At 29.5% G+C, this 14,819-nt stretch overlaps 1 protein-coding gene across 1 annotated transcript; it reads left to right on the forward strand.

The window, feature by feature from the left end:
* Positions 1-662: 662 nt before the first annotated feature.
* On the forward strand, positions 663-2,459 carry LOC108488929 (G-type lectin S-receptor-like serine/threonine-protein kinase SD2-5). The gene has a single exon (XM_017793199.2). The coding sequence runs from the start codon at positions 863-865 to the stop codon at positions 2,030-2,032; it is 1,170 nt and encodes a 389-aa protein (XP_017648688.2). The 5' UTR covers positions 663-862; the 3' UTR covers positions 2,033-2,459.
* The last annotated feature ends 12,360 nt before the right edge of the window (positions 2,460-14,819 follow it).

The following is a 14,819-nucleotide window of genomic DNA, read 5'->3' on the forward strand; positions in this document are numbered from 1 at the left end:
GTCAATTTATTTAGTAAAAGTTTGAAGGTTTAAATATACTCTAAGCAAGATTTTTATAATCAAATTGGTGGTCGAACTGGTCAGACTATTGATTTTACTGATCGATTAAATAAATCACTAAAAAATTTTAAAAAATAAAAATATTAAAAAAATAGCTAAATTGATTTCTAATATGGTTCAATTGGTCCGTATTGGTTTGTGGGTCAACTAGTTCGTGCCTCTCTTTAAATCGGTATCCTAGCCAATTCGATCAAGTTCAAACAACTATAACTCTAATTAAGTTTCTATACACTTCGTATATTTTAATTTATTTTTAAGAATTTAATTTCTCTACTTTTTGAATTTAAAGATCCACTTTCAAATTATATATAACAACATTTAAAAATTCACTTTCAAATTATATATAACAATGTAATATTTTAATTGAAAAGTTAACAATATTAACTATTTGAATTAATTAATAATATTATGAAGAATAAATTGTGTTAAAAATTAAAGAATAAGAATTAAATTTTAAATCAAAATTAAAAATTAATCATTTTTATAAAATGAAAAAAGAATAAAAAGAGCGTGGGTGTCGTCGAGGAGGAGGAAGGTACTGTGTACCTTCCTTTAATATATAGCTATATAAATTATATGGATATAGACCGTCTAGTAACGACCATTCTTGGTGATTTGGCAAAACATACTGATTTTCTTTTTTGACTTTTCTGCTTAAAGATTTTTCTTTTTCCAACATGATAGCAGTTTATCAAGCTTAAGGCCATTGTTGCAGCTGATTTACTCTTTCCTATCATCAAAAAATTTTAAAAATAATAATAATTTACTCTTTCCTGGAAAGCCATTGCCTGTCTTAGAAAGCATGAATCCGAATGCTCGTTGCTACTTTATAATGACCACCCTTTTTATTCTACTGATCATAGCGGTTATTGTAGACTTTGATTTACTTTTTTGGATAGTTCTATGCGTTTTACTTCTTGTTTTAGGGGTTTTCTTTTTTCGAAGATATAGATATGGAGCCCAAAAAGTTGAGGAAGATCATCTAGACAACATGTCGGGAATGCCAACTAGATTCTCTTATGAAGAGTTGAAGAATGTCACCAAGAACTTTAGCAACAAGCTTGGTGAAGGTGGATTTGGGTTTGTTTTTCATGGAGCACTGTCTTCGGGATCTGAAGTTGCGGTGAAGCATCTTTTTGGCATTGGTCCAGTTAACAAGTCCTTCATTGCTGAAGTTCAGACTATTGGAAGTATCCACCATTTCAATCTGGTAAGCTTGGTTGGATTTTGTGCTGAAAAATTCAATAGGCTTTTAGTTTACGAGTACATGGCTAATGGATCATTAGACCGATGGATCTTTAATAAAAACCAGGATCTTGCACTTGATTGGCAAGTTAGAAAGAAGATCATCTTAGATATAGCCAAAGGACTTGCTTATCTTCATGAAGACTGCAATAGAAAGATAATTCACTTAGATATCAAACCTCAAAATATTCTTTTAGATGAAAATTTCAATGCTAAAGTTTCGGATTTTGGGTTATCTAAGCTAATTGAAAAAGATCAAAGTCAAGTCGTTACAACTATGAGGGGAACCCCAGGTTATATGGCTCCTGAATGGTTAAGCTCAATCATAACTGAAAAAGTAGATGTTTATAGCTTTGGTATTGTGGTCCTAGAAATTCTGTGTGGGCGACGAATCATTGATGAATCTCAACAGGATGAAAGGCATTTACTGGAGCTACTTAGGAGAAAGCAAGAGGAAGGGCAACTCCTGGATTTAGTCGATAAGTGCAATGATGATATGCAATCAAATGTAGCTGAAGTGGTGGAGATGATAAAGGTTGCTGCATGGTGCTTACAAACTGAATATGCCAACAGGCCTTCCATGTCCACGCTTGTGAAGCATTTTGAGGGCTCGGTTGATGCTGTGATTAACGTAAATGAAGATTTTCAAAATGAATTAACATCACAAGCGCCTGCAGAGAGTTTTGCTTCATCAATTACGCCCTCTGTGTTATCTGGGCCAAGGTGAAGGTGATGATCATGGACGTGGAAGAGATGATGGAAGATAATATTCATGAAGATTGGATGCAAGCTATGTTATGGCCCCAGTTTTAACTTATCCAATATATTATTTCCATTAGCAAATTTGTAGTCAGCCTTTCTGCAATGTTAAAAATTTGTAGTCAGTCTTTCTGAAATGTTACAAATATAGTTTGCGTCACGTACTTGTTTTCACTCCAACCTTTGGGTCCAAAACATCTAAGTTACTCGACTGGAAGCAGAACACTGAAGGTTAGTGGAAGATGGTCTCTTTTCCTTATTGATTGCATGTGCTCTAAAAGTAGGGAAATGTCTTGTAAGAAAATTCCTATTTTGTTTTCATTTCAAGTCTACAAACAATGCACGTTTCTCAAAGTTCAATCTTCATTTGTTTTCAAAGTTTCTGCAAGGTCAAATTGTGTGTACCTTCCACTTGTAACTACAAATTCCATCAAGCATTTATTATAGTCTTGAATATGAAGTCAAACATCGAATAACTCCGCAACTCGGAGTTCCGCATGAGGAAGAAGAAGTCACGGTAACTACTGAATCTTTTACTAGTACATGGACAACTGTGTGGACCGATTTGAACCCATAGTTCCACAGTAGCTACCACATTGAGCCCGTTTCCGAGAAGAAGATCACTATATATGTTACATTGCTTACCCTTTAGATCTTTTTGAAGAAGGTTTTGTTACTAATATGTTTAGTGTGTATTTTAGAATATAGATTTATGCTTAACATATAATAAATAATAAAATGTATGGTTTGAAACTAATTAATAATAACATATGAAATATGTACTATATTAAAATAAAAAATAAGATTAAATTGTAAGTAAAACGAAATTTAAACATATGAATACATCAAATTAATAATACTAAATTAATACAATTATTTAACATAGTGTTGTCATCAATCCTAAGTTGTTGTCGAGTTAATTCATGACATCATCTCAATCAATAACATTATTAATATATACAATCGATGGAGATAATAAAATGTGCATAATAAAATTAAAATGTATAAATATATTAAAATAAAATTTTGGTATTAAGTGGTAAATTTAAAGTTATGTTAACCAAATTGGTATGGATTCAAATCTCATCATATATATATATATTTATTAATTTTTTAAAATAAAAAACTAAAATAACCTTAAATAATATAATTTATTTTAAATGCAAAAGAACATTAAAATATTTTTCCCTAATTGAATTTAACTTAGTTGGTAGGTGACACTAACTCAATAAAAGTATAATATACAATGAAACAAAATTCTTTTGCGGCAATTGGGGCTTCATTTTCGCTGATTGAGTCTTAACTCGATTGACATGGCATTGTTGTCAGTTCAAGAGTACGTGGGTTCTAGTGCGTTGAACTGCATTATTCTTTTATTTAAGGGTTAGAGAGGGGCTATGGATAGTTCTAAACATTATATCACAAAGAGAGATATGATAAAAATCTAAAATTTATATTAAAAAGATTGGAGCTTATTTTCCGTCACAATAATAAAATATTTTTTTATTTTTTTCTCATTTTTATACATAATTAAAGATTTACAATATGTTTAGATTAATTTAAGTAAATATTACTGATTCAAAAGATGTAATTTAAAAGGAAAAATTTTAAAAATAAAATTACTTATATTAAAATTAGAAAAAATATTTGATACATTGGCAGTGAATTTTTAGACTTCATAAGCGTGGTTGGGATGATGACAAATGTCTTATAAAGTATCTTATAATATTAAAATTTAAATATATAAAAAAAAATTAAGATACGTGGCAATTTTTTAACTTTGTCTGTGGAGTTAAAAACTACATTGTGAGTGTTTCTGTAGAAGACTAAATTTTTTGGACCAATTACAATGAGCCACATTGTAACATCCTTCACCCATCTCCGTTGTTGGATTAGGGTTACCAGATGCTACGACAATTAACAAGTCAAAAACATATAATTTCAATTCAAAATTTAATTAAAACAAACATAATAGATAGGTACTCACTAAACATGGTATTCATATAAAAAAATGAGCTTATAGCGAGTTTTAAGATACAAAGAATTAGATGTAACAGCCTAATTTTCAGTGGTGTCGGAACAGTGATTTGAGATCACTAAATCCGACAAATGAGTAGGAAATATTATTAATTTAGTGAGTATAAGTTAAACGTGAAGTTAGGAAAAATTTTGAAATAGTGAATAGTGTACTAAATATATATATATATATATTAAAATAATTAGAATCGAAAACGAGGAATCGAGACCTCGGGAATTTTAAATCAAGCCATAAATATTTTTATAAATATTTATGGAGTGTTAATAAGTTAGTATTAAAGTTTCGTCAAGAAATTTTAAAGTACTGATAACTAATTGAACAAAAAGGACTAAATTGTATCAAATGCAAAATTGTGGGAAATAATTAAATAATTTAAATGATAAAAGAAAGAGGGTTTAAAGGAAAATAGACCCAAGGTCTATTTGGGCTGGACGGCAAGGGCATGAAATCAGCAAGAAAATAAGGAGAATTAATGGCAAAATTGGAAAATTGCAAAATTTACTTAATAAAGCTAGGACTAAAGTGGAATTATCTAGATTTTTCTTTATTTTTCCGCATTCTCATCAGCAAAAACACCATGGAAGAGTTACCTTAAGCTGTTTTTTCAGATTTTTACTGCAAGTAAGTTCAATTCTTGATTATTTCTTGAAATTTTTGTGTTTTTGTGACTTTTACAACTAGGTTCACTTGTTGAATTCATTAGTTTTTGATTCTATGAAAGAAATTGAAAGTTTCTATGAATATGTGTTGGAAGTATATGATGATTTGGCATGAAATTAGAGCTTTAAATTGTTTATATACTGATTTTATTGAAAGAATTGAATAGAAAGTGAATGTTTGGGACCTAAATTGTAAAAGAGTTTGAAGTTAAAGTTTTATGTGGAAATTCTGAATTTCAATAGTTATGAAATAACTTATAATGTCTAGGAAAAGTATTAATTGAGAAAATTAGCTTAATTGAGGGGTTAATTGAGTAAGGACTGAATTGTATAAACTGTGAAATTTGGGGCAAAATGAAAATTAATATTTTGCACTAAAACAGTTTTGGACAGCAGCAATAGTCTAACTTTTAAAAATCACAAAAAATTGTATAAATTTAATTAGAGAATGAATAAAATATAAAATTAAAGCTTATTGAGTCTAGTTTCTTATAGAAGAAACGGTGTAAGCAATGTAATTGTAAATCATGAGATATAATAAGTTTTGTGAGACAATATCAGAATGATTTTGGGTTCCCCTGTTATAACTTTGGAAAATCATAAAAAAATTGGATAAAAATAACTAAGGGATTAAATTTATATGTTTAAAATCCTTAATGAGTCTATTTTCAATAGAAATAAGCAGGAACATCATCCGAATCTCGTATGATGAGATAATTAATTCTTAGTGAAGAAGGGTCGGAACTGTTAGACAACAGAACAGGGGTAACTTTAAAGAATAAACTGTACTTATTGGCTAAACCAAAAATTCTGAAAATTTTATGGTAATAAGATATGTAAGTCTAGTTTCAGGAAAAATTAATGGATCTTAATTTTGAGTTCTGCAGCTTAAGATATAAATAATTTAGTGACTATGACACAAATGGACAGTTTGACTATACATATAAGTAAATAGTGAAATTATTGATAATGTTACTTGTTGCATGTTATATAAATTAAGGATGTGGAATGGAGAGGAGGAAAAGGAAAATATGTATGAATATTCAACTAGCATGAAATATCGATATAATGAATTACCTGATTTATGTTTATGAAGAAATGGCAAGAGAATGATATTTATCATGACATGTAAATAGGTACTTATTTTTGATACGTTGATACAAGGAAATTAATTAAATTGAGACGAGTAATAAATTCAAGTAAAACATATCGAGAAAAATAAGTACGTTAAGGGACAATATGTTTGATTTTAAGTGGTTCCAAATATGAACGTTAGATGAAATGAAATATTTGATAAATAAATCGATAACTCCGGTAATGCTCCGTAACTCTATTCCGGTGATGGATTCGGGTTAGGGGCATTACATTAGACTCAAGCATGAAAAAAAAAGACCAAAATTTCAAATTTTGAACAAAGATTCGATATTATCCTCATATTATCCTTATACATGTAGAACTTTGAATTAGGATTCCATACACATCAAAATCACAAGAAAAAGAACTAAATCAACTCACCAATCAAACTTTAAGCCCTTACCTTCAATTTTCCTTTTTTCTTTTTCTTTTCTTCTTTCTTTCTCTCTTTCACGTTTCTTTCTCTGTAACTTTCCATTCTTTTTCTTTTGTTTCTTTATTTTATTATTCTTTATTTCTTTTTATTTACTTAATTAATATTTAATTATAAAATATCTATATAATAACAAATAAAATGATACATGTGTCTTTATACACACATGTACACATTTGTGAATCCCACACTATACATTTGTCATTATCTCCATTAATAGATAAAATATAATAATAATAATAATAATAATAATAATAATAATAATAATATCTTTTACTTAATAAATAAGTAAATATATATATAACATACATTTGTACTAATAATTTAAAACACATGTATTTATTCTCTAACTTACACATTTCACTAATTTAGTCCCTTATCCTTTCTCTATTATAAAATTAATCTTTTATGCTCTATTCAATTTAGTCCTTTTAATAATTACTTCTAATTAAACTAAATTCACCTAATCAAAATCTAATTCAACCCATAACTAACTTCATAAATATTTTTAATAAATATTTACGGACTCGTTTTCCTACGACGGAGGCCCTAAATTCACTTTTCCGATGCCCGTGAAATATGGGTCGTTACAATTTCAAGTTTGCCTAACCATATTATACAAAATAAAAAATACCACCATTTAATACCCAAAAATCATTCGATTATCAAAGCATGTTCACTAACCTACTTACCATCAAAAGAAACAATGTACATATCATTCCATCACATGACAAGCTTAATACCACCTTTGAATTTCCATACCAGACTATGATCAACTACATTATTAGCCATTAGCATATAAGTACCAAAACATACCACTTGTATTGAACACTTATAAACATATACATGACACTCCTATTTCATGTCACATATTCCAAAATAAATGTTTTCAAAAATCTACAGAAAAATAGTTGGATAGTGTGATCTTCAAATTGATTCGATCGCCCATTTCCGCAAATTAAATCTACAAGAAAACAGGATAACGACATGAGTAAGCTTCAATAGAGCTTAGTAAGTTCATAGGTTGAAACGACAAACTATAACACCCCGAAAATTTTTACAGTAAGATATTATCCTTTATATAGTAAAATAAAGAAATAAAGTGACAAGAAGAGGAAATTTGAGTTATGTCATTGGGAAGTATATTATGACATATTAATTCAAGAAAGGACTAAATTGTAAAAGTGAAAAAAGTTTTATTGCCAAAGAGTAAATCTCAAAATTTAAGGGGTTGAAGTGTAAATATGTAAAAGTTGAAGGACTAATAGTGCAAATATTTTAAGGGTGGAATGATCTAGAAATCAAGGAAAATTGATGAATTAGGACCAAATTGAATAGGTAAAGAATTATGAGGGACTAAATTGTAATTTTACCAAATTAAGTGATGACTCAAGAATAGAATTTTAACAGATCACAAAAGGAAATATGGCCAATTAGAAGAGAGAGAAATCTAGAAAGTAATGATGATGTTGGTGATATTTTATAATTATTTATTAGATAATTATTATTTATTTAATATTTTAATAAGATATTTATTATTATTTTATTATTTTATTTAGTATATATAAGTGTGTATGGAAAGAAAAAAAAAAGAGAGAGGGAACAACACCATCCATCTTTCCATACAACCAGCGTTGGAAGAGAAGAAAAGAAAGAAAATTTTCTTTTCTTTACAATTTGGTCTTTCTACCAAAAATTCACCATTTTTACCTAAAAATCAAAAGAATTTCCATAGCTACCAAGAGAGAAAAATGTTAAGGAGACTATGGGAAGTTAGAATATCAAGTTGGATTCAAGAAATGGAAGCTGAAGGAGAGAGAAAATCAAGATGAAGATTGAAATCAATAGAACAAGGTAAGAACATCATGATTTCAATATATTTTTAAGTTTGATATTATTGGAAAAGCATGGGATTGATGTTAATGTAAAGTTTCCTTACATATGGTCCTATGTTCTTGATATGTCAGTGTAGAGAAAATAAGAGAAAGTGATGAGAAATAGTGTAGAGAAAGAAAATAAGGGTGTTATAAACATGGTAATTAATATCTTGCACTAAAACAGTTTTGGACAGCAGCAGTAGTCTAACTTTGAAAAATCACCAAAAATTTTGGAAATTGAATTATAAGTTTAATAAAATATGAAATTAAATTTTATTGAGTCTAGTTTTTCATAGAGGAAACGGTGTAAGAAATGAAATTGTAAATTTTGAGATATAACAAATTTAGTTAGACAAGGTCAGAATGATTTCGGGTTCCCCTATTCTGACTTTGGAAAATCATCAAAAATTGGAGAAAAATAATTATGGGCTTAAATTTATATTTTTAGAATCCTGAATGAGTCTATTTTCAAGATAAAGAAACGAGAACATCATTAAATTTCTGTATTAGGAGATAATTAATTTTTAGTGAAGAAGGGTCAGAACTGTCAGATAGCAGAACAGAGGTGACTTTAAAGAATAAAATGTACTTATTGGCTAAACCAAAAATTCTGAAAATTTTATGGTAAGAATATATGTAAGTCTAGTTTCGGGGAAAATTATAGGATCTTAATTTTGAGTTCTGTAGCTTAAGATATAAATAATTTAGTGACTATGACTCAAATGGACAGTTTTGAATATACATATAAGTAAATAGTGAAATTATTGATAATGTTATTTATAGCAAGCTAAGTAAATTAAGGATGTGGAATGGAGAGGAGGAGGGGGAGGAAAATATGTATGAATATTCAACTAGCATGGCTAATTTGCATGTTTTAGGCTCAGGGACTAAATTGAATAAAAGTAAAACTTTTTTGTAAAAATGTTAGAAATGACCAATTTGCATGAAATGGATTATTTTATTATTTAAAATTTCAAAATTGAACAAAAATTATTAATTTAGTTCAAGATCGGGAAAAACATGTTTTAAGGATTGAATTGAAAAGTGTTGAAATTTTGAAAAATTCTGATATTTTATAGAATTCATGGGTTGTTATCAATTTGTATGAGAATAACGGCCGGAAATAAGGATTAAATTGCAAGAATTTTATTTTTTTGAGCCTAAGGATGAAATCGTCATTAATTAAAAGTTTAAGGGTAAAATGGTAATTTTGTTTAGAGTATTAATTGAACGTATTAGAACATGAAATAAATGAAAACGATGATCAAATTTATTTATAAAGATTCGGATGACTCGAATACAAGACTTGAACGTGGAAAAGAAAAGATATGGTATTAATGAAATTATAAATATGAACAAGCAACAAGGTAAGTTAGTGTAACTTGAATTGTTTTTAGTGTAACTTGAATTGTACTTTCGATATAATGAATTACCTGATTTATGTTTATGATGAAATGGCAAGAGAATGATATTTATCATGACATGTAAATATGTGATTATCTTTGATACATTAATACAAGGAAATTGTTAAGTATAGTGAGACGAGTAATAAATTCAAGTAAAACATATTGAGAAAAATAAGTACGTTTAAGGGACAATATGTTTGATTTTAATTGGTTCCAAATATGAATATTAAATGAAATAATAAAATATCTGATAAATAAATCGGTAACTCTGGTAATGCTCCGTAACTCTATTCCAGTGACGGATTCGGGTTAGGGGCGTTACACAAACTTACTGTGTAAACATAGCATAACATTTAATAACATCTTTAATAAACATTTACCCTGTCAACCACAATCGTTCAATAGATGAGTTCTACATACACGAATTGCATAATCTATTCAACCATACAAGATCATTCAATACCAAGTCACGATATAATATCGGAAGTCATGTAAACATTTATATAATTCGTTATCAAGTCATTACAACTGACTACCAAATACATATCATAATCATCATGGAACTTAACCTGTAACACCTTGAATTTCTTAATTATGGAATGTTCAATTATGTTAAATAAATTAATTTGGTTCAGTGGATGGGTGTTGTGATTATGTGTGTAAGGTTTTTGGTTCAAGTCTTTCTTTTGAAATTTTCTTATTTTTTGGTTCTATTCATATCCCTGATTATTTGGTTTAAATCTTATTTCTGGACAAGTTATGATAGAATGAGCTTGCTGGTTTGGTGGTAAGGTGTTTGTTAGTTACTCTTTAGTCTTATATTTGAATCTTGTGGTGCGTAAATGAGAAATATTTTTGCTTAGTCTTTTGATTGGTATTGAAGTTTAATTTGAATTCTTTTTAGTTATTTTATTTTAATATTTTATTTTCAAAATCCCTAAATTTGCTCCTACTCCCAATCGTCCACCCTCCGTTACTTTGACGTTTCTTTTCTATTTTTTTTCTTTCTTTTGTTTCTCTGTTTTCCTCTACTTTCTTTACTTTTATCTTTTGTTCGTTTTCTGCCATTATATCTTCTTCTGTGTTTGTTTCAGCAATCGTCTCTGATAATTTTAATTGAGGTGTAAGTCCAATTAAATATTTTCTATTATGTTGAGTTCTTTCGTTTTATTCTTAATCAATTTAAGGGTCGCGTTAAAGATAATTCGTGTTTTAGTAGTTTAAATATTGTTGTGTTTTCGTTAGACGAAGGGAGTGAAGATCGATTACCTCCAACGGAGTAAGTCACATTTTAAGTGTTGTTCTTCAAGTAGTAAGAACTCAGTTTTGGTTTTAGGGACTAAAATTTTAACGATTATATGCTATTTATGATGGAACTTTTGATGATTAATTGGTATGATTTATGGAATGAATGTAGGTTTCGTGAGTTCTAGATGTGTGGCTGATCAATCTCACTATTAGATGTGTAAAACTAACTTGAATATCAATCGAAACTCGAGAAAATTGCGAAACATGGGCTATTTTCAAAACTACCCAGTGCCACACAACTTGTGGTTGGCTGTGTAGAGCACATGCCCTGTGTTGGTAAACCATGTGGACCACACAAGCTAGCTTTTTGGGTAGTGTGGGCCTTATGGGCCAATTTTAAAGCCCAATTAAGGGTCGAATAAGGGACTTGAAAATTGGGTCTGTGGGTATCATATATACTAGGAAAAATGTAAGTTTTAGTTCGTATATATACAAGGGTAAGCTTAGGAAATATGTTAAGTAAGTTTGGTTGTGTAAAAACTATATGCTATGTTACGCTCCCTAAAAGAAAATATATGTGTATGCATGTCGTAAGACTTATGATATATGTTTGTGTGTATGATATTATGACTATGTTTATGTCTAAGTTTTGGAGCGGGATGTGTCATGATGGAGGAAGTGCTATATGATAGTTTTTACTACAACTATGACGGCTAGACCGCATGTAATGGCCTAAATTCAAGGTTATCGGAACAATAGTTTCGTAACCATAGATCCGATTTAAAGAGAAATTTATTTTAATATTTTTGCTTGAAAATTGATATGATAGGAAAATCGTATGAAAATATTGATAGGAAAATTTTATCGATTTAGTGATTAGTTAGAAAAAGAAATTATTGAAGAAATCGGGTAAAAATAAGGTATCGGGACCTCTATCTCGTAAAACCAAGTCGAAAATAATTTTATAAATATTTATAAAATTTTATTAATGTGGTATTAAAATTTCGTTAGGAAATTTTAATGTTTGGGTAGTCAATTAAATGAAAAAGACTAAATTGTAATAGGTGTAAAAGTTGCTAGAGTGATTAAATAGCTTAAGAGTCTAATGAGAAAGGATTTAAAAGGAATTAGACCCAAAAGTTATTTGGGCTGGACTGCAAGGGTATGAAATCAGCAGAAAAATTGATAAATTAAGGGTAAAATTGGAATATTGCAAAATTAACTAAATAAAACTAGGACTAAATAGGAAATATCTAGATTTCTCTTCATTTCTCTTCAATTCCAGCAGATAAAAACGCCATAGGAGGGTTATCTAAGCTGGTATTTCATAATTTTTGCACCAAGTGAGTTAATCCTTGCCTTTTTCTTGTAATATTTGTGTTTCTAAGACTTTTACAACTAGGTCCTATTATTAAATTCAGTAGTTTTTGATTTCATGGATGAAATTGAAAGTCACCATGGTTTAGTGCTGTAAGTTTATGATGAAATAGAATGAAATTAAAGCTTTAATTTGTTTATGAGATGATTTTATTAGGCAATTTCAATGGAAATTGATTTTTAGGACCTAATTGTGAAAATGTTTGGAATTAAAGTCTATTGCTGAAATTCTGATTCCTAAAGGTTGTCAACTAGTTTAAGGTGATAGAATAAAATGTTAATTGAGAAAAATCAGCTCAATTGAGATGCTAATTGAGTAGGGATGAAATTATCATTTATTAAAAGTTTAGGGGAAAAATGGTAATAAACAGCTTACACTAAAACAGTTTAAACAGCAGCAGTAGACTAACTTTGAAAAATCACCAAAAATTGTAGGAATCGAATTATAAGATGAACAAAATATGGAATTAAAGCTTATTGAGTCTAGTTTCTCATAGAAGAAATATTGTAAGCAATGGATTTGTAAATTTTGAGATATAATGAATTTTGTGAGACAAGGTCAGAATGAATTCGGGTTCCCCTGTTCTGACTTTGAAAAATTATAAAAAATTGAATAAAAATAATTAGGGACTTAAATTTATATGTCTATGATTTTGAATGAGTCTATTTTTAATAGAAACAAACGAGAACATCATTTTAATTCTGTATAAAGAGATAATTTATTTTTAGTGAAGAAGGGTCAGAACTGTTAGACAACAGAACAGGGGTGAATTTGAAGAATAAACTGTACTGATTGGCTAAACCAAAAATTCTGAAAATTTTATGGTAAAAATATATATGAGTCTAGTTTCAGGTAAAATTAACGGATCTTAATTTGGAGTTCTGTAGATCAAGTTATAAATAATTTAGTGACTATGACTCAAGTAGACAGCTTTGAATGAACTATAAATAATAGTTGAATTATAGAGAATGTTGCATATGAACATGAAATGTATTAAATTGATAATTAAATTTATTTATTTAGATCCAGAAGATTCAAATCTGAAGCTAGATTGAGGAAAGGAAAAAGTTCGGGATTAGTAGATTTTACTGTTTACAAACAAGTATCAAGGTAAGTTCGTGTAACTTGAATTATATTCGAAATGCTTGAGATTGTATGTTATTGATGTGAATATGATTTGAGTGTTCATTGTATGAAAATTTATGAAACATTGATATATTTGATAAAATGGGAAGAAATCCGGTTGAATGAAAGGAAAATTGATGGATCTCTGAAAAGGAATTGACGGTAAAAGGATCTAGCCGGACGGGTGATCCTATCTTGATATAGCCCTCCCGAAGAATATGTGTAAAATGGATTTAGCCGGACGGGTAATCCAATTAGGGTCTGAATTTAGCCTAGACTGGTAATTCAGATCCAAGCTCATTAGAGTAATTGTCGTTGCAGGGGATTTAGCCTGGACTGGCAATCCCGACAATACTCTATGAGTTTATATTGCAGGGGATTTAGCCTGGACTGGTAATCTCATTGCAAGGTTGAGGTTCATGAGTGTGCTCTCTGAAATGGAAATGTCGCACATGAATATGAATTGACAGACCGAATTGTACACTAAAAGTGTACCTCTGAAAATCCATCGAAAATTCCAAGAAATTCAACGGGATAAATATGGAAAAATAACAAGGAAATGGAAATCATGGTATTGACGAGCTCATCAATCATGGTATATATTATTGGTACATGGAAATTATTGTACTAACTTGAATGTTGAGTTTGTGCATATTAGGGTAATAATGCATTGAATGGGTATATGGATGTTTATTGTATTGTATTGAAAATATTAGGTAAGTATAATTCTTGTTACATGAGCTTACTAAGCACAAAGTGCTTACCCGCTTCCTTTTTCCTGTTTTGTAGTGTTAAGGGCTCGGAGGTCGGATTTGGTCGAAGACACATCACATATCAACCTCGGGATTTGGTATATCTGAAACTTTATTTTGGAAATCAATGGCATGTATAAGCTAACAAAGTAAATGTTAACGTGAAATGAATGTAAAGTTAGCCGTTAGTATGGTTAACAAACCTGGTTTTAGATATGTGATGACGTTATCTTATAAATATGCATGAATTTATCTTGAAAATATGTTGAATTGATTTGGTTGATGTGGATTGGTCTCGATTTAATATTGCAGGGAAGGTTAGATATTTATAAAGGGGCTATATTGAATATAAAAAAAAATTAATTCGTAAACTCCGGTAATGCCTCGTACCCTATTCCGGCAATGAATACGGGTAAGGGTATTACACCGCAAGATTTCTGTTTGGCAGCTCAGCTACATATTTATGAGTGGCATACCGCCACATATTGGTGTGATTGGTTGGATGAACTCTTGTAGTCCTAATTGGTATGATTGGTTAGACAGAGATGGTGTGTAGCAGATGGGGTAGGATATCATATGATATGCTATGATACGTTATGAGATATGATATGATATGATACGAAATGTGCTATGACATGATATGATAAGATATGATGTAAGATAAGCTCCGTTATGAAATTTGTTATGCTATGATACACTCTGATA

The sequence above is a fragment of the Gossypium arboreum genome, chromosome 10 (genome assembly GCF_025698485.1).
Source record: "Gossypium arboreum isolate Shixiya-1 chromosome 10, ASM2569848v2, whole genome shotgun sequence".
Lineage (NCBI taxonomy): Eukaryota > Viridiplantae > Streptophyta > Magnoliopsida > Malvales > Malvaceae > Gossypium > Gossypium arboreum.